Below are 22,035 nucleotides of genomic sequence, written 5' to 3' on the forward strand. Positions count from 1 at the left end.
TTCGGGTCAAACTTCAGCTGTGCCCCGAGTTACGCTTCCACAAGACTTGAGAGCAACACCTCCGCTAGAATCACAACCTGTCCCACCTTCACACTCAAGAACAACAACACAATTTCAGAGCTGAGAACAAATTCACCTGTTGAAACAAGGACAACCCCTCCCTTAGACGCGAGAATGACCCCTCCCAAAGATACCCGGGTAAGCCCACCTATCGACTCAAGGGTGACACCACCGGTAGACAAAAGAAATACAGATTCCCCTCTCATAGATGCCAGGGCTTCTCCTTTACAGCGAGAGCTGTTTCAGGGCAGAGGTGACACTAAATTCAGATCAACACCCCCCTCCGTATCATCAGCCTGACCCCACAGGAGCACCGAAAACGACTCCTCCTCTGGATAAACACAGTCAGCCTTTCCCTCATTCATCACCTATTCCTATGACTTCATCCCCCAGAAATATACCAGCTCTGTCCAAGGACGAGCAAGGCAAAGAAATAGAGAATTATGACGAGTATAACTCTTCGCTAGATAAGCTGAACCACAGCTTGTCAGAACTACAGGGTGAAATTATGAGGCTTTCGTTGAAGCAAGAACAGTTAAAAAAGACTTCAGCGGAACCTATTGGCCCAGTTGTTTCCCCGGCCCAGTCCATGGCTGTGGCTGGACAGAATGGGCACACAGGTCAGCCATCGAGAGTGCCGCCTCCCGCCTCTCTGTGGCAGGGTCAGACTGAAGCCTCCGCCACCCAGGCATACACCAGCCCACCCGCGGCTCATCCTCAAGCACAGCAAGGTGCCCCAGCACCGTTTGTGATGCACAGTCAACCTCCTGTGAACTTTCCGGCGTCTGGTGCATACACCTCCCCAAGTCAGTACTCTGCTGGAGGGTACATCCCACCGCAGCCGCCGTTCAGCCTTCAGTCCCCACCCATGTACCAGCAGATGTATCAGCAGAGTCCACCTTACCCAGGACCGGCCGGAGCTGCCCCATTCCTCATGCACGTGCAAGGTGCTCCTTCACAGCCATACCTGCCGCCCTCTTCCTCAGGGGCTCAATACCAGGCCCCTGTGCCTGGGGTCTCTGGCTACCAACCCCATCCCCAGTACAGTGGCACGTGCACAGTGACATCTCACTCTCACCCCCACACTGCCCCAGGCTCTGCTGGTGTACCTAGGCCTCACCAGCACACATTCCAAAATGTGGGGGACAACGTGAACCCTTACACCATGTCTAACTTACCTGAAGAGCCAGTACAAGAGAGAGTGACCTCAGCGGCTGATGACAGAGTTCAGGCGGATTTAACAGCAGTTCAACCTCAAAGTGAGTCACACGGTACTCCTTGTGCATACGCAGATAGTAACTCTTATCACACCCCTGAAAGCCAGCCGGTTCAAAATGATGAGCACAGCTCCGCTGGAGGAAACGAAGGATTTTTCATTTCATTCGGCGAAGAAACGCCAAAACGACCAAAGCCCAAACTCGGCAAAGACCGTCATAAGGAGGAATCTTATGTGCGGGCAAACTTATCAGAACGCCCTGAAACATCGGGGAATGGGAACGAGGCTTCGGACATGTCTGGGCACTCGGCCTCTCCTCAGTCTACACACAGCCAGTCTGATGCTAACACGTCAGGGATAGGCTTTGTTGTTGGTGAAGACAACACCTCCATTACCAAGGTCAGTAGCTTGTATTCATAACTGTTCACATCTGCCTTTAATACTTTCTTGAATGAATCACTGATCACATTTTACCGCCACATCATAAAAAAATGTATTTCCTATATGTATGTATTGTTGTTACTCATGTAAGTAAAATATCGTTTAAATATTAAACTACAACATTATTGCTAAATATTGATTGAACTGTCACACCATACATGTACTCACTTGTAGGGGTTAGCACGCAAACATGGGGCAGTGACCCAATGATCAGAGTGGTCGCTGTTCAAATCCAGCTCCAGCCCCGTACATGGAAGGTCAGCAGGAAATCTGCGGATAGTCGTAGGTTTCCCCAGGCTCTGCCCGATTCTTCCCCCCCCCCCCCGAATGCTGGTTGCTGTCGTGTAAGTGAAATATTCTTGAGCACAACGTAAAACACCAATCAAATAAAATAAATAAATATATCCAGGATGACATTATTTATTTATTTGGTGTTTTACGTCGGTACTCAAGAATATTTCACTTAACGACGGCAGCCAGCATTATGGTGGGAGGAAACCGGGGAAACCCACGACCATCCGCAGGTTGCTGGCAGACCTTCCCACGTACAGCCGGAGAGGAAGCCAGCATGAGCTGGACTTGAACTTACAGTGACCGCATTGGTGAGAGGCTCCTGGGTCATTACGCTGTGCTAGTGCGCTAACCGACTGAGCCACTGAGGCCCCCAGCACGACATTATGTTTTGAATGATGTGGACATAAAGAATTGTGTTCACCAAATCCACTTTAAGGAACTCAAGATGACATGTACATCTCGTATCCTTTTACACTCAACTTGCCCAAAGGGCTGAGGTCCTAGTCTTTTCAATTCAGTATTCCACTATAATGATCAAACTGTCAAAAGTCACGTTTCATTTCTATTTTAGTACATGTTTTGATATGCTTGAATATCCTGGAAGTTTTGTGACACTTCAATACCTGAGTAGTATCGATTTGTAGTTTTTTTTTTCACTTCTATATATCACAGGAGGGTAAGCTGACAATTGAAACACAATTAATTTCTTAACGTTTTAACACCATAAATATTGTCCTCGTGAAAGAATAAATTGTAACCGACTGGCTTATTTGATGTTAATTGGTGGTTGATGTTCTCCGGTTGTACGTGGGACGGTCTGCTAACAACCTGTGGATGGTTGTGCATTTCCCCTGGGCCCTGCTCGGTTTCCTCCCACCATAATTGCTTGTCGCCGTCGTATAAGTGAAATATTGCTAGGCACGGGTACTTAGGAAGGTCTTGCCAGCAACCTGCGAATGGTCGTATGTTTCTACCCGGGCTCTGCTTGGTTCCTCCCACCATAATGCTGGTTGCCATTGTATAAAGTGAGAAATATTCTTGACTACAGCTTAAAACCACCATCAAATCAATCAATCAGTCTAATTAGTCAATCAGTCAATCAATGTATCAGATGAATACATAAATAAATGGAAAACTTGTATTCATTGGAACTGCAAGTAAATACATGTAGATGGTACTGTGTGGTGATTGTTTCCAAAAAGTCATACATGTACACATTCATTTATCTTGTATAGTGAAGTTTGAATGGTAGAAATATTTATGGAAGTGAAAGGTGAAGCATAAACTCAACATGTCATGCATCATAATTCTTATACTACCTTGTGGGTAAGAAGAAGCAAAAGCGTAATTAAGAAAGGTGATATCTGTAGAGGGTGTGGGTCGATATTTTGTGTTTTCCTCTGTGCTCTGTGAGGCAGATTTCCCCATCCAGTACACAGTGCTGATATTTTGTGTTTTCCTTTGTGATCAGCGAGGCAGATTTCCCCATCCAGTACACAGTGCTGATATTTTGTGTTTTCCTCTGTGATCAGTGAGGCAGATTTCCCCATCCAGTACACAGTTCTGATATTTTGTGTTTTCCTCTGTGATCAGTGAGGGCAGATTTCCCCATCCAGTACACAGTGCTGATATTTTGTGTTTTCTTCTGTGATCAGTGAGGCAGATTTCCCCATCCAGTACACAGTGCTGATATTTTGTGTTTTCCTCTGTGATCAGTGAGGCAGATTTCCCCATCCAGTACACAGTTCTGATATTTTGTGTTTTCCTCTTGATCAGTGAGGCAGATTTCCCCATCCAGTACACAGTGCTGATATTTTGTGTTTTCTTCTGTGATCAGTGAGGCAGATTTCCCATCCAGTACACAGTGCTGATATTTTGTGTTTTCCACTGTGATCAGTGAGCAGATTTTCCATCCAGTACACAGTGCTGATATTTTTGTGTTTTCCTCTTTCCAGTCCCTGGAGGATGAGATGCTGAAGAAGCGTGAGAAAATGCTACACTTACCAGCAGAAACGTCGGGAGGAGCAGGAGCGTAAGCGGCAAGAGAAAGAACAGGCTGAGGCGGAGAGGAGGGAGAAAGAACGGTAAGCTGAGTTGGGAATGAAGTCCAGAGCTTGGTGGTGGGATGCTGTGAGGGAAGCGGGCAGTTACGGAGGAGCGTACAGTGTGAAGGACAGACTGATGTTCGATGCATCTCAGCAGAAGGGTTGTCACAGATCATCAGTAGTCTGTAATGCCAGCTGTACTCATTGTTTGTGTCATGGATTTGTTTAAATATGTTAACTCAGAGAGGTTTCTGCGTTTCCATGCAACTGTAGCAGACACCAATACATGAACATAGTGCTCAAATGTATGTGTACATCTGGGATTTAATAGAACACCTATCCGCTTTCCTCCCACATTTGTTACTGATGTCATGTCATCTCAGTGTACAGCTGCAGGTACATTTGGTACTGATGTCATGTCATCTCAGTGTACAGCTGTAGGTTATGTGTTACTGACATCATGTCCATCTCAGTGTACAGCTGTAGGTACATGTGTTACTGAAGTCATGTCATCTCAGTGCACAGCTGTAGGTACATGTGTTACTGATGTCATGTCATCTCAGTGTACAGCTGCAGGTACATTGGTTACTGACATCATGTCATCTCAGTGTACAGCTGCAGGTACATTTGTTACTGATGTCATGTCATTTCAGTGTACAGCTGTAGGCACATGTGTCACTGACATCATGTCATCTCAGTGTACAGCTGTAGGTACATGTGTTACTGATGTCATGTCATCTCAGTGTACAGCTGTAGGTACATTTGTTACTGTTGTCATGTCATCTCAGTGTGCAGCTGTAGGTATAAGTGTATCTGTTTACTGATGTGTTCGCATCTCTGTAGGTAGATGTACATCTGTAATTTGTGATGTCCTGCCATGATGCTGGATGCAGGCATATAAGCAAAATATTCTTGCAGATATTCTAAAATTTTACAGATAAATAAAGACATATATGGATATAGATAAGTTGAGGAATGAGTGAGAATTTAGGTAAGAGAAGAAGAGTGACTTGTTAATAGATCAGTATGGATGAGAGAATGTAGGGGTGGCAAGAGTGGAAAATGGTGAAGGATATGAGAAGAGGAGTTGATGGTAGGAGGGCGGTGCAGTAGATGTGGCATTAAGGGTAATGGGAGGAGAATGAATTGTGCACGGAAGGTTCGTGTACTGTCATAGCATTGGGAAATCCCAAGTGTCAAGATGAACAATCTTCAAAATGATAGAACGAACAGGTCAAGTCTTAACTCGCATGGATTTCACACCATTTAGACATGGAAGCTTGTCAACTTTTTATGTGAAGTTTTTGCCTGTAGTTCAGATTTGATGATGGAATATATATTTCTGAAGTATAAAAATAGTACCGCATAATTAAATTTTACTGATTTAGGCCATTGTTGTATAAGTGAAACTTTTTTGTGTACTCCGTAAGCACGAATCAAATAAATACATGTACATAAATACAGAGTTGGACAGCCCTTGGAAAGGAAATTTTAAAAAATCAAGACTTGTATATGTCTATGTAATTCGTAGACGGAAGCAGGAAGAAACAGAGCAGCGCAAGGCAGAGGAGAGAGCCCGGCGAGATGCCATTTTCCAGAAGTACAAGGAGAGAAAGGCCAAGGATGACCAAGAGGATTCCAGTGATGAAGTCCGCACAAGGAAAGAGCGTCCTCGCGATCGCCCCAGACCCAAATCCATGATTGTGAAGACACGAACACCCATCCAGCAGAATGGTGGAGGCCCAGTAAGGGCAGGTAACTCTCACGATGACCTGCACACAAGTTCAGCCAGAGATCTGGCTACACCATCACCAGTGCCATGTAAGCTATTTTTTGTCACAGTTTTGTCACATTTGACTGTTTTGTGATAAATTTCCTGGTTTCAAATGTTTTCATTTGTGTGAATTATTTTTGTTTTCTTTCTGTCTATATTCTTTGGTGTTTTTAGCACTATCAGTGAAGCCGTTAACGTGAAGAGTGATGACTTTCTATGTGATGTGCAGTTAAACGTCACTTTCATGTACTTGTTCTAAAATTTCAGCATTTACATTTATGATTTTTTGGTAGGCAATCCCTGAGCATTTATTTATTTCTCTAGTTACGTATTGAATTTTTTTTTGTACCTTTAAATTATCACTGTGTTTATTTTCAGATGTATGTCTCACAAACATCTCTGACATGTCTGCAGGCTTTGAAACTAGTGCTCCATCTCCTCTCTCTCTCCCCCCCCCCCCCCCTTCCCCCCCTTCCCTATTTTTCTGCATGAGTTACCCTTCTTCATGGAGAATTAACCTGCATTTTATAAAGTAGACTGCATTTAATCTGAATGCATCATGGGCATGTGGGCCTTTACCTTCTTCGCTCAGTCTGATGTAATTTGACACCTTGTAGAAAACCAACATTTGCTTGCTTACTAAAGACAAGACATTTTCTTGTCAATTCTGTCCTTTTGGACAAACATGCTTTTGGTGGTCTTGCACAAAGCAGTTGTAGCCGAAGTTGACTGCAAGTATCATGGTAACATGTTCTCTTAGCATGTGCCTTGGTAGTAGTTACAGTCATCTTAGCCTCCGATCCCTTGATGCAAGCGTCCCCAGAGGTCAAATACATCTGTGGTCCTTTCATAAAGGTTGCCTTGTTAGAAACAAAATGTTCTCTATAACATAAAGGGATCCCATAAAGCATGAAATTCCTGTTCTGTTTCTCAGTTCCTGTATCATTTGTGTTCTTGTTTAGTTCAGCTGTAGTTTGTTTGATCTAGGATTTGCCAATGGTGTTTTCATTTGTGGTCCTGCTTGGATTGATTTCATATTCCTCATGATTTGTAATCTAATCATTGACTACAAAACACGTGGCCCATGCACACTGCTGTGACTTGTCTCAGGTCCATGGTGTGGAACTTGTGATCTTTTTGACTTAGCTTTTGTCATCAACTTCCATTTTCATTGAAACTCCGGACAATATAAGTACTTAAATATGCGCTTCATTGACTGTGGATGATTCCGCTATGCTGCAGTAGAAACAAGAGGCCAGAGTGAAGGGAAGTAAATATCATTCCCACCACTGTAACAAATGTTCTGTTATGAATCCCTCAAAAGAATGTATCTTTCCCGTTTGCCCTGTTACATTTCTTACAAGACATATTAATCTTACCGGTATTCCCACTGTTGTGTTACATTACGTGAGAGTCTCAGTTCCACATGTAAGTTAAATTATTTTATGCCAGACATTACCTTTTTCACACTGCTTATTCATCCATTGCATTCATACTCAGACAACATGTTTATCATCTCCTCGAATTCCTACATGTACAAGATGCATAGGTGAAAATGTCAGAATACTGCATTCTAATTTCTCATTCTGACTGTCCAGTAATATTGAAGACACTGAATATCTCCTGCCCGCTCTTCTCTCACATTCACAGAAAGTCTCTGTTGTATCCCCACTGTTCTTGTTTATCTCATTTGGACCTGATTTTCACTGATTTTGCCCCGTCTTTGTTTGCTGATTGCAGCGGGTAGACTCACCCCCAAACGGGGCAAGCTTTATCGACCAGGTTTGTGTATAGATAGATACTAATTAATTGGCTTAACTTTGCATAATGATATATGGTTATGACTCTTCCACAAGGGGCAGTAGTAAAAGTCTCAACTTGGTTTTAATTTGTATTTTTGACTAGCCTACTGATACAGACAATATTTGCGAACCAGATCAAACCCCGTCCTTCAGCATGATTCGTCAGTGGTGTTATGGACTCATCCTGCCACAAGAAGACACATTATATGTACATACAGCTAATGACTCCTTGGCGTCATACAAGCGTAGAAATGTTTCTTTTTAACCCCCTGTGACGGAGACATGTGGATTTTTATTTGTACTTGTCACTTACAGGTATCTACCTGTCCCCATCACTCTGACTTTAAGTCTATTCTGTCCTGGCGCTACCGATCACCAATGTTGCATTTTGCAAATATAATTTTAGTTTGAGAAAATTATTTTCGGTCAACATTGCCAGCTTGGTGAAGCATAATGTCAGTCTACTGTGTTACAAGAATATTGGGTTTCAACAGCATTTTCCTGTTCATTCAATATTCTGTCGGGACCGGATCTTCTGCACAGTTGATCATCCAAACAAAACTTGCGGAAGTTCAGTCTGTACATGTGTATTCAAGGGAGGTAACAGAGGAAAAAAGCATTTAGTCTGTGTGTGTCTGGAGTTGCTCCCCTTTACACCTATGATGCCACATGTAGTCCTCGATTCTATACCTGTACACTTTTGTGGGCGATAGGAACAGGCGAGGACTAAAGCTTTTTTCTAATGAAAATGGCTTCTTGCAGATCTAATTTTGCCATTGCTATGATAACAGAAGTGCATTCTTCAACGTTGAAGGTACATTTGGTCACTGTATTGAAAGCGCAAAAACGCTAGGTTCGTTGACAACAGCCTTGTCTGCTAAATGACATTCTAGCTGTGTTGACTTGTTCGAGACAATAATGACAATATCTTGCAACAACATTTTGATTACTGGAACGCCAAGTAAATATAGAGACTTCACAAACCTAGACACGTGTGGATATTGATTTAAACATGACTGTAAACTTATTGAGCCTCCACGATGTTATTCATTTATTTATTTAAACCCAGTCCAAGTAGCCCATTTGTCTGTGTGCTGTGCATTCTCGTGTTACAAAGGACTGTACATGTAATTCTGATATTGGTTTAAACTGATACATGCAATTGATGCTAGGCTGCCCCGTGTCAACCACTTTGTGGAACAGTTAGCCTGTGTTGTTATGCAAAGTACACAGGCCAGCATGTTGTACATGTAAAAACATTTTAGTTCAGCATCTAACAAATCTTGTGTATCCCTTGTATTTTTAAGCTCTGTTTTTGTGGCTTGTTATTTTTTTGTTTTTGTTTGTACGTGTACATATATGTAACCTATACGGATTGCTGCCTAATATGTTGTGCATGTTTGGTTAATTTACCTGTAATATGCTGGTTATATTTGAAAGTTACCTCGCACGTATATATGATTGGGGGCATTTCTGATGAACTTTGTTCTCTGTCACCAACACCAACATCTCAACTAACACTACTGTCATGACCGTCATGACTGTCATGACCAGATATTCCGTCCATGACAAAGTCGCCCATTTTGCCTGATTTTCAGATTTGTACAAATCTTAGAAAGGTGTTTTGAGCGGTTTTTTGGGGTTTAGGATTTTATCCTATGAATGGAGTGTTAGAAAATACATGTAGCTGATTGTTTGCTAATTGTATGCTAATGGTGAAGTATTGGTATATTAGTGAGCTAGTGGTGGGGTTGTGGTATGCTAGTGGTGAGGTTGTGGTATGCTAATGGTGGTATGATATGATGATGACCACTTGTTCTACAAAAGATTACACCTTTATACATGCTCACCAATGCAGTCGATGGGAGTACAAGTCCAGCTCCTGCTGGCTTCCTTTACGGCGGTAAGTGGGAAGATCTGCCAACAACCTGCAGATGGTCGTGGGTTTCCCCCAGGGCTCTGCCCAAATTCCTCCCACCATATTGTCGGTCGCCATCATATAAGTAAAATATTCTTGAGTACAGCGTAAAACACCAATCAAATAAATAAACATATGCACCTGTACATCATCAGTTTTGTGGCGGGGGCATCACTGGCTTAGATGATTTAGGTCACTGTTTCTCAGCTACATGTTTTCAGCAAAGTTGGTGGTTTCCTCCAGGCACTCAGGTTTCCTCCTGGCACTTAGATTTTCTTTGGGCACTCAGATTTCTCCTGGCACTTAGATTTTCTTCAGGCACTCAGATTTCCTCGAGGCACTCAGGTTTTCTCCAGGTACTCTCATAATGTTGACGACCAATCAGATATAAAGTCAATAAATAATTTTGTGGTCAGCTTGTAAATGAGTTGCATGCTTGTATATTTATATCCCTGGTGATGAGATGCCTGAAGATGAGGTCTATGTTTCGATTTGAAGCCCGTAAAATCTGACTCGTCATCAGTTATCACGGGAAAAGCTGGAGAAGTTCTTCATCTCTGCACCAATCAGTGAACCAGAACCCGCTCTGATCTCAGCCATATCCTACAGTCTGTGATGTAGAAAATGCAGTCCGAAATAACAGTACTGTATTAATGATGTTTGCCTTCCAAGACCAGTTCGCACCATGAACCCATACTAAACCCAGACTGTGCTTTGTAACTAACTTTGTGCATATACAGTGTATTTCTAACAAGTGGCATGTTATTGTGGAAAGGTCTGGCGTGACACACAGTGTACAGAGAGATCCATGTGTCAGTATGCATGTTTGTGTTACGTGTAAACTGAGTGTTAATGGTTAATACAATAGATGCACAAGTTAGTTAGTCACCTGGCACAAGTACATCTTACAGTTGTGGCATTAAGGCAGGGTAGATATAACCTGAATTTTCAACAATGGCACATTTTGACTCTATCTAACCTACATGTGACTCTACCTAACCTACATGTGACTGTACCTAACCTACGTGTGACTATCTAACCTACATGTGACTCTATCTAACCTATCTGTGACTATCTAACCTATATGTGACTTTGTCTAACCTACATGTGACTCTATCTAACTTACATGTGACTCTATCTTACGTGTGACTCTAACTTACATGTGACTCAGTGTAACCTACATGTGACTATCTAACCTACATGTGATTCTGTCCAACTCACATGTGACAATCTAACCTACATGTGACTCTGTCTAACCTACATGTGACTATCTAACCTACACGGGACTCTGTCTAAGCTACATGTGACTCTATCTAAGTTACATGTGACTCTGTCTGACCTACATGTGACTCTGTCTGACCTATATGTATAACCTACATGTGACTGTCTGACCTACATGTGACTGTCTAACCTACATGTGACTCTGTCTGACCTACATGTGACTATCTAACCTACATGTGACTCTGCCTAAACTACATGTGACTCTGTTTGACCTACATGTGACTCTATCTAACCGACACGTGACTCTGTCTAACCTACATGTGACTCTCTCTAACCTACATGTGACTATCTAACCTACATGTGACTATCTAACCTATATGTGACTCTATCTAACCTACATTTGACTATCTAACCTACATGTGTCTCTGTCTAAACTACATGTGACTCTATCTAACCTACATGTGACTCTGTCTAACCTACATGTGACTATCTAACCCACATGTGACTCTGTCTAACCTACATGTGACTCTATCTAACCTACATGTGACTCTGTCCAACCTACATGTAACTATCTAACCTATATTTGACTGTCTAACCTACATGTGACTCTATCTAACCTACATGTGACTATCTAACCTACATGTGACTCTGTCTAAACTGTATTTACAAGGAAGTAATAATAAGGCATTCCTGACACCTGATTGGGCCACTTTTTTGTGAACTTAAAGTAAAGTCTTATCAGAAGAAACTCAGTGGTAGCATCAAAAATATCATTTTAAGGCCTTTTATGTGTTTCTGAGCCTGCATTTTTGCATGTCAAACTTTAGGTGAAATTCAGTAATCTCAGAAAGGTGTTTTGAGGTTTGTTGGGAAGGTACTTGTACATGTCAGGCTTGCAGGCCAATATCCTGCTGCAATGAATCCAAAAGTAATATTTTATAACTTTTTTTAATGAAATTTTGGATCATTTTCCCAAATAATTCCGCATACGACCTTCATTTACTGTGTGTATGTAAATATGTACACACACCTAATGACTCCTCGGCTTCACCTGACTGAAAAATTACAAGGTTAAACCCCAAGCATACATATATGTACATACATACACACTGCACTTTTAATACATTTGTATGTGGAATAATGCGTCACTAAAATCGGCATATGTAGCATGTTTGACATGCATGTACATGTAGGTATGAAGAGCATGCCTGTCTTTGATGTGCACAAATTTTCAACTTTTGTTATCAACATGTATACAAATCCTGTCATGCTAACACTTAATGTTCATGTATGTTCTGTACAGAGCCTTTTGCCACCACCAGTTGTCTTGTTAATGGGTTATCTCCCTTGTTTTAGCTTCATGCCACCTAATGGACACGAGTGATGGCGACCCCAGAACAGCATTACCGTACGCAGGGAGTATGACTCACAGACGACCTCCCTCTCCAGGTAGGTACACCTTTATCTGCTAGAGTAATCCCCCACCTATTGACTGATGAGTTCTTCAGGATTTACGATGTATTCTAACAGTTTAGCCAAAAATATGATAATACATGTAGATGTCTTATTTTTTGTGTCCTGTTTCATTCCTGGATTTATATATCAACATAGAACCAACACTGAACACTTTGACCAATTTACGGACCCATTTTTTTTTTCTCCTGATATGCTCGACCGAAGACCAATCATCCCATGAACAATCAGCGAAAATACATTCTTATTTCTCGAGTAGTTAAACTGACAAACATTTTTTTAGGCCTCCAGTCTATTTTGTTCACTGTTAAGAAGAATCAAGCCCAGATGACAAATACGGTAAATGACCGAAGCTTCGCACGTAAGACACGCGGAAATAATGAGTCCTGTGACTGTAAGTGACTTGTATGTACATGTAGATAAAGCTATGAAGACTGGTGATTCACCAATTTTTAATGGAAATAAAAGTGACCCAAAACTAAGTCACACATGTGAACAGTTCGAGGACTGCTACAAAGACTGAAGTATGGAACTGGACCATTCTGTGACCAACTAACTCAGAACAATGACCGTTGTCTGAATGGAACAAAACCAACCTAACTGCAAGAACTGCTATTTGAAGGTACCAAAGAATGCATTTTCCTATGTAGCACAAGCCTCTAGCACCAGTCCAATGAGATGACAGTTTTTTTTAGTTGCGGCTTCGGGTAAGGAGGTTTGTCAGATGCCCGAAGGTCAGTGGTTTACTCCTGGCACTCTGTGTTCTTCCTACCACAAACCTGACTGCTGTGATTTCAGGGGAAGAATTCTTTAGGGCAGCGTTAAGACCAGCGAGTTATACGAGTAAAGGATGGCAGAGTACCCTCACTGATATGCAGACATCATTCACTTTTCAGATTTGTATGCACGATACCAGAATCGCAAGGCGTCTTCAGCGCGTGGAGCAGACAGTAACAGTGAGACAGGCTCGGCAGCTGGGTCAGATTACGCTGGTGAGTTGTCTGCTTGTCGTCCTGGAATGCGTGCACCAAATTTTGTAAACAATATTTCCACTAGCTTTTCCAAAATAACTACAGTGCCACAAGCAATGTGATCTGCAAAAAAGAGGCGAAAGAATGATTCGCAGAGTTTTCTAAAAATAGGCCCAGTTCTAAGGGAGATAACTATGAGGGAGTTGAAACAGAGTAATAACTGACTTTGTCACAGACATTCATGTTACATTGTTTATATGGTTGCGCAGTACACATGTGAGTCATGGAAGTGAAGGATAATAGGGGACTTTGCAGATCAAACTCTTGTAGGTAAAGGTAAAGAAAGTCTGCTGTATCATTTGATTTCTCAAGAATGTTGGGGATTTTTTGATGTTAATTTAGGGATGATCTGTCTTGCTGTGTTCAGTAAGCGTAGATCTCTCTCCTTCAAGAACTTGCTAAGGTCACAGACCTTCATCATCTTAGTTTTCTCCATCCTTTCTCTGGTCTTTGTGAAACTTCTTGGCTGTATAGTAAATGTATGGTAATCAAAAATGGTTGTTCTGATCCCAAACTTTAATGATCGCATTGTGACTCTTCATAAAGATATTTTAAAACTGCAACTCAAACTGATGCTTTTGAAGAGCTTTTAAGTCCGTGAATGAAACAAATTTATATGAAACTTAACTTTTTTATCGGTAAACTATCAAATTTTTGTTTAATTTATTTGTTAGTTTTTAATACAGCTTGTTTAGTTTGGGCACCTAAAAATTTGGGAGCCCAGACGTTTCCCAGAGCCTATATAAGTGACTCTAGGTATGGCCTTGTGTATAGTTGACAACAAACTGCGATGACTGAAAGGTTATCTTGTTTGACCCGGAAACTGTATAATTTAATATATATAAAAATCAAACGCAGATTTGTCTCAGTTATAAAGCGAAATTAAATTGGACAGAACAGCATAAATTTACTGTTTCTGTGTTGTACGTCTAAGTGAAATGTCTTTTTTTTTTGTGTGTTTTTTTTTTTATTCAGGTCCTAAGTTGTATGTGAAGCCTAGTCAGAAATCTAACCGTCATATCATCGTGAATGCTATCAGCCATGTTTGTCTGGCGGGGACAGTTAACACAGACATCAAGAATAAAGTCCTGGAGGTGAGACATGGTTATGTCGATTGATACATCTGCAAGTCTTCTTCTATACATGATGAATATATACGAGGGTTACAAGCAGAGCCTGCAGAGCCTTGGAAAACCATGGCCCATTCATATAGACTGCAGCCTAAATTGGTACTTAACCTCCCTCCCTCCCCCTCGCCCCTCCGCTCCCCTCCCCATTCCCATCCCCACTGCACCTGACGTATGTCTGACACAGCTCCTGTTAAACTTATTAAATGGGATACATCCACTTTTACTCATGCAGTGTGACATGTTCAAAGCCCGATTTGACCATGGTTCTCTTCTAATACAGGAGTACTATGTTTATCAGTTTACCCTCAAATTGCCACGGGTTTGCCCTGGGCTCTGTCCGGTCTACTCTCACCATAGTAATGCTGGCCGCTGTCGTATAAGTGAAATGCTCTGACTACGGCGTAAAACATAAATCAAATTGTTATCTCAAAAGCAAGAGTGAATAATAGACTCTATTGCATAAGTCCACACTACTATAGGCAGGCTCCTCAGTGTCATTAGTGCGTGTAGGGTGTGCTCTGATTTCTATATTTTGAATTCCTTTTAATAAATGAATGCTGCTTTTTAGAAATGCTATTTCTATTTTCATCAAAGCTGTGGTTTCATTACTTGTAGTCCCATTATGATTGGGCAGTTTATCACTTATCATTTTCTCGCTGGCTATAATTTCAGGAGATGAGCCGATCAGAAGCCAAGCATTTTGTGATCTTGTTCCGCAGTGCGGGCTGTCAGTTTCGTGGTCTGTACACGTTTGATCCTGATACCGAGCTCACCTTCAAGTTAACAGGGGCTGGACCAAGACAGCTGACCAACAAAGCCATCGAGACATTCTACAAGTAAGTGGTTGAGACATTCTAAAGATAAGTGGTCAAGACGTTTTAATAGTACTAAGTGGTGGAGACATTCTACTAGTAAGCAGGTGAGACATTTTACAAGTAAGTAGTCAAAACATTCTGCAAGTAAGCGGTCAAGAAAATCTAAAGATAAGTGGTCAAGATATTCTGCAAGTAAGTGATTGAGACATTCTGGAAGTACGTAGTTGAGACCTCCTGCTTGCAAGTATAAAAAATCTAAAGATAAGTGGTCAAGACATTCTACAAATATGCAGTTGAGACATCCTATTTGTAAGTACTAAGACATTGTACAAGTACCTGTTGACATTTTACAGCCAAGGGGTCAAGACAGTTGACCAGGAGCAGGTACATGTAGTTAACCATACCCACATGAGATAAGAGAGAAAACGACCTTTGTTATACGAAGTTAGATTTTTGGCAGGCAGATTTTTGGTGGGGAGTTGGGAGGGTACTGGACTCACCCTGGCTGTCTGTCTGTCTGTAGACACAATTTTCGCCATGAATCTCCACCCAAACTGCTAGGCTGATGTTAATGAAGCCTACCATACATCTTGCCAGTCATCTGAACTTGTGCATGCTTAAATTAAATGGCAATCAGATAATTATTTTCATAATTACTCCTGTTCAGGTACTCGCAGTAATTAGTGCAGTATTAGTGCAGGAATGGATTTTCATGTACACTGTATTCTCTTCTGATTACTACATTTCTCCATTCAAACTGGATGTAGCAGTAGTGCAATCAGTGGCCACCACAAATGACCCATGACACAATCTGTATGAAGCCAAAATAAGCAACGTGGTGTCTTGTCATTTATTTTGAGATTTTTTTTCTTTGATTATTGAAAATGTAGGGGGATTTTTCTCATTGGGCCATATAAAAATATTTCTGCACCAGTGCTTACAACGCTGTTGTACGTGATTATGGTTACAATGGCAGGATTGACACAAAATAGTTTTAGTTTCCTGCTCAGATTTTCGTTTGGAAGCTACAAAAGAATTGATCTAATACATACTTTTAGACCAGTATAAACAAATTGATCAGGAAGCCATCCCAATTGAGTACAGTTTCTGCACTTCTCCACCTTCCCACTAACATGTCTAGGGTTTGGTAATGGCTCCCCGCAGTTAGGTCCTCCAATTTCAAGGCCTATCCCACCAGAGTGTTTGACAGGTGAAATGGCAGAGCTGACTGAGCTATATCCTGATTGGGTGTGTAAGGGTTCATCTGTCGAAAGAAAGCGGTCGTTAAACTGTTAAGAGTTGGAACTGTACCTAGGATTTGGTGTGTTTTGGATTTCTCTATTTGTAATGTCGTTCAACATTCTATAAGCGAGACATCAAATATAATGACGAACTATTCCCGCATAATTGTAATTCAGTCAAGTATGTGTACATACACATTCATTCCTGGATGTAGGATGACGATTTGTTGACAAACTAACGATGTAGTGAAGGAAGATATTTTGCAGTGCGGGCTAATTGATTTTAGGTTAATTTACGTTTTGTTTTGTTTTTTTCAGGTACAACTCTGGAGCAAAGAAGTTTAACATCGTAGCCTCCACGAAGCATTTATCAGTATCAATTGATGCTGTAGTAGTTCACAATTCTGTGTGGAAGTCTTCAAAGCAAGCAAAGAGGTGAAAACAGTGATTTCAGTGCAGTCCCGTGCAGAGATGTCTCATTCCCAGTGCTAAAGTTGTCTCCCCTTTATTACATGTCCTTTAATGGACTTGTTTTTTTACGCTAATCATGGCTGATGATGGACTGCACCATTGATCTGCAGTCAGTGATAGGCATGCATCCAAACTGTCATTTTTCTGTGGCATAAGAAACCAACTACGTTAAAAGTGACCTGATTTTGTACTGAATACGCTCACTATATGATTCGTGTCTGTCTGTAAGGTTTCCTTCCTAGGCCGCGGGGTCAATTGCCCCAGGTACTTGTGTTAAGGGTGGACACATCAAGGCTGTGCCCATCAGTGAAAAACTTGGCTATCTTCATAACTACGTGTAGGTATCACCTAATCACAGTATTGCCATATCATTCTGTTCATCTTCAGGAAAATGTACCAGTGACAACAGAATAGTTCTGACCTGATTGGTTAACTAACATCTCGTGACTAAATAATACCAGTGTTTCATTGGTCCAGGAAATTTACACGTAGGTGGGGGCATTTAGTGACCAGAGTTCATACAGGTAGTACTTACTGAATGTGTAGAGAGAGTTGTGATGCAGATTTTACTGATTCACTACAGGATTCCAACTAGAGTTCGAACGCTTACGTTTGGCCGGTTAGAAGACAAGGTTGTCACTCATTCCACAAGTTTGTTCAGATGATGCTTTGTTTGGAAATGTAGCATGTAACCCTATATGTGGAAGTACAAATTTACTGCCTTGAACTATGGTATTCATTGTGTGACTGGAACCGAACAAATTACGTCTCAAGTTTGAGGTACAATATACCGTGATTGGCTCTGGTCTCCTTGTATTACATGCTATGTGTTATGTTTAACATAATTCAGAAAGCAGGCATGTCCATGTTGATGTATACTTGTTGTGGTTGTTGTTGTTGTTAAGCTGTTGTCAGAAGAACTTCCCTTGCAGCTTTCCATTGTCATTTTACATGTACAAATCTGATAATGAACCACACTCACTTCTAGCGCAGAACACCAACAGGCTCACATGTAGATGCAGTTTAAATACCTTTAAACAGATAGCAGAGACTTCTGGTGAGAAAAAGTGCTGACAAATTTTTGCAGAGGTGGATGTAACATAATCTAAAAACAGGTACCGGGTATATCTAAGACACTGGTATATGTATGACCTTTTGAAAGAATGTGAACTGTAAATACATGTATTTTCTGGTCAGTGTTTCTCTTCATTGCTCTCTAAGAAGCAGGTTGGACATTATACATTTACAAGTTTGCAGAGAATTTTAAGGCACTTTACAATGATTTATGTATCATTGAAATAGACAATTGTCATGACCACAAGTTGTGCTGAAGACAAATGAACAAGTTTTAAGACTTTTGACTCAGGCAGTGAGTTACCAGTGCTTTGTGGGATAAAATGGACAGAACAATTGAACAAATCGGTACCATATTGTACTTAAATATTTTGTGCTAAGGGTCATATGTATTTCAGCTGGTAGGAATTTTCTTGTCCGCTTCTGGTGACTTAATCTGGCAGATGTCTGGTCCCATTCTCTGAGAGTAGGCCTACAGAGAGGGTTAGCATACCGCTAGCTTCTTGTCTCACCAAGACGAATTCTGGTCCTGTTCTCTGAGAGTAGGCTGTGAGAGGGTTTAGCATACTGCTAGGCTCTTGTCTCATCAAGACGAATTCTTGTCCCATTCTCTGAGAGTGGGCTGTAAGAGGGTTAGCATACCGCTAGGCTCTTGTCTCACTAAGGCCACCTCTGGTCCCGTTCTCTGAGAGTAGGCCTACAGAGAGGGTTAGCGTACTGCTAGGCTCTTGTTTCGTCAAGACGAATTCCGGTCACGTTCTCCAAGGGTAGGCGTACAGAGAGAGTTAAAATAATGCTAGGCTCTTGTCTCATCAAAACGACCAAGCAGCTGTTTGTTGTTTGATGAATTGTCAGATTTTGCTAGTCAGATTTTTGATATTCTGTATGTAAAATTTAACATTTAACATTGGACATTCACTTAAAACTGACCCTGATTGCAAGACGACGCAAAAGCATATATTGGTGATGTTGGCCGCTGTCGCGAATTTGGCAGATCATTATTGTTGTGTGGAGAAGCCAGAAGTGCATTGATTGAAGTACAGGGATGTTTCAGACATTCTCACAAGTGTTATAGTGACACACTGAACTCGTGCCTCGTGTTTTTGTTTTGCACTCTGTTGTACTTTTGAATATGACACTAGAGATGTTGGTGGTCTCAGCTAAACCCAAAATACTGAAATGTGGATTACTTTCAGCTTCTTTGTCTCATCGCATTTCTTCGTTTCATCGCATTTCTTTGTCTCTCTTTCGCTTCATCCATTTGTCTTTGTCTCATCAGTGATATCATGTCATTATATCATGAATCTTGAGCATAAATAAGCTGTACATGTGTATATTTAAAATGATTATGTAATTACACAACTGTAATTAAAATTCGTGCAAACCTGCTAGATATGTACACTGTATATTGAGCCTGTAAATATGCCAAGCCTTAAAGATAAGTTTTAAGTTATTTTTGCATGCCTAGATATAGCTAGACTGTTTGGAGTAAGCATTAGCCTTGCCTTGTAAAAAAAAATGCAAGAAATGAGTGTATTTGGGCCTGTATAAAACCTGTTACACCACTTGTTGTTTTAAGTTTCCAAATGTTGGCTTTAATCTGAATTATGCTGTTTTTCAGAGATGTGCATTTTTTTAATATAAAAGTGCTGACTCTGTTGTTGTTGGAATTCACAGTACGTGAAATAGCACTGTTTGTGTTGAGTGGATTTGCACAGTCTGGTAATCATTGATTATTGAAATCTGACCCCATTCTGCCGGTAGGCCTCCTATTGACTGCTGTGTTCACGCCTTTGTCATGGTGTTCCACATTTACAGCTATGTAAAATGAACTAGTTAAACTCATTTACTTTTGTGTGAAATTTGATTCACATTCCTGCAGGTCTTTGCAAACGTCATCGGTTCAGAAACATAAAAAGGATTGTTGTCAGTTTTCGGACAGTAGCTGAGAATGTTGTGAGCTGCTTTAGTAGAGAGCTTTAACTTTCATCTGTTAAAGACAATTACCTGTCTTAAGGGAACACAGAGGTCTGCACCCATTAGTTTCAGCCTTCCTTACAAATCTTTGAAAATGTTGTTATCCTTTCAAAAACATGTATGTAATTCATATGCAGTCTTATTGGGTTAAAATTTTATCTTCATTAAATTAAGTGGAAAGAACAAAACAACTCAAGACTACCATATTGGTTGTCAGGCATACCTTGCCTCAGTCTAACCGGACACCAAAGTGAAAGCCAATATTAAATAACATACTCAGTAGGTTCAGTATGAAACTTTGTCACCTGGAGACTTTCAAAGGTCCTAAGACAACCCTCAAATTTCAAGAAATATCATTGTTCGCGTGGTATTCAAGCTTTGTAGCTCCCCTCAAACCCTAAACCTAATACCCCCACCCCCTCAACACCAAGCTGTCTGAAACTTAAGTATTCTACTAGTACAGTCGATATTCACATGTACATGTAAGCTCTGTAAAGGAGCATATCTAAATAAAACTGTACGAAGGTCTACTACAAGTACCTGTATGTGTGAGTATCCAGTGATTTTAAGCTCTTCCATAGTTGCTGATTAACTGTGCTACATATTTGTACATTTTGTAAGTAATAACTGTAATTATTTAATTTTTTTTTATGTTGGTTTTGATGGCAAGAGCTAAGCGTTTTTTACAGGCTGGAAAAATGACAAGTTTCAATAATTATAAACTCAAATTAATGCATGTGTGGTAGACCTACTTAACACAGAATGCATTGTTAATGTTCCCCAGTGTTTTACATGCCAGAGATGTTGCAGAATTAGTTGGATTCACCAGAAAAATGGTTTTGTTAATTAATTTGTTTATACTTTTTGTCTACACTGTATTATGCTAAAACCTGAAACCTCAACGTTTTTCTGAATTATTTGTACATGTACGTGTCATATTTCCATCAAATGACATTTTGGGTTAAATGCATGCCTAATGTTGGCATGAATTGTAATTAAGTTCCAAGGCATGAGTTACAGGTATTTATAATGTTTGTCAAATTTTACCTGGTGTTTTGTTTTTTAATACTCACAAAGGGAGACAAATTTTGTGTGGTTTTCCTGAGGCGAACTGTTACCTAAGAGTGCAAAAATAACCTGATTAAAGAGAACAGCATTGTCCAATCAGACTGATTATGTCTGGCCCGCAGAGTCTATAAGCCGGTTATTTTTTCAGTGTATTTATGCTAATTTATTTGACGATCTCTGCTTTTGTTTGGCCACTGTGAGCACGTGATGAAATCCCTCCTCCATGGTGCATTCTGTCTGTACTCTGTTTTTGTTACCATATATAAAACTACCAGCTCTTTGTGACCATATATTGCCTTGACGTTTCATTATGTGGAAATAAAGCTTAAATTGACTTTATACCTTCTTGTTTATATTTCATGAGTCATTTTTTGATACACATGCGCCTTGAATGTTCAGAGTAGAGACTTCCCTGTGACAGCGTAAGTATTGCTTGGTAGCCCAGTGGTTAGAGCGTGTGCCTCAAGGTGGGGAGACCTGGGGTCAAACCCAGGTCGGGTCATACCAAAGACTTCAAAATGGTACTTGCTGCTGCCTCGCTTGGCATTCAGCGCCGAGAGGTTAGAGCAAGGAAACCGGTGTTTCATCATGATACATCATTGGCGGATGCACTTTGGCAGCATGGCATGCATGGACTCACCGTGGCACAAGAAGATACAGCGTATGTACAAACACCAATTGGTTTTTACTTGTCATTTGACTGAAAAGTACGACGTAAAACCTCACGCATACATACATATATACACATATTTTTACTTAATCTCGGCTTTAATTTGGATGGTCTTTTTTTTTTTTTTTTTTTTTTGTTCTGCTTCGTGTGTTTTTGGGGATGTGGTGCCAATAAGCGATCATCAGGATTCTTAATACTCGTCTTCTACCAATATGCTGTAATTCACGTGTAGGGCACTTTGTCAGTAACTCAGATGCAAAAGGTTGTACATTTCGGGCTCTGCGATTTTCTCCACCCAATGAAAACTTCGCGAT

The 22,035-nt window shown here is 40.8% G+C and overlaps 1 protein-coding gene across 1 annotated transcript in view; it reads left to right on the forward strand.

The window, feature by feature from the left end:
* LOC135464050 (calmodulin-regulated spectrin-associated protein 1-like) overlaps nt 1-21,381 on the forward strand; it is a 49,953-nt gene extending 28,572 nt beyond the window's left edge. Inside the window, 10 exon segments of the mRNA XM_064741526.1 lie at nt 269-1,675; nt 3,967-4,014; nt 4,016-4,095; nt 5,588-5,877; nt 7,571-7,612; nt 12,128-12,220; nt 13,141-13,236; nt 14,251-14,369; nt 15,078-15,241; nt 16,780-21,381. Coding sequence (XP_064597596.1) covers nt 269-1,675; nt 3,967-4,014; nt 4,016-4,095; nt 5,588-5,877; nt 7,571-7,612; nt 12,128-12,220; nt 13,141-13,236; nt 14,251-14,369; nt 15,078-15,241; nt 16,780-16,900 — 2,460 coding nt within the window. The 3' untranslated portion in view covers nt 16,901-21,381.
* Nucleotides 21,382-22,035: the final 654 nt, after the last annotated feature.

Source organism: Liolophura sinensis, chromosome 3 (assembly GCF_032854445.1).
Source record: "Liolophura sinensis isolate JHLJ2023 chromosome 3, CUHK_Ljap_v2, whole genome shotgun sequence".
Lineage (NCBI taxonomy): Eukaryota > Metazoa > Mollusca > Polyplacophora > Chitonida > Chitonidae > Liolophura > Liolophura sinensis.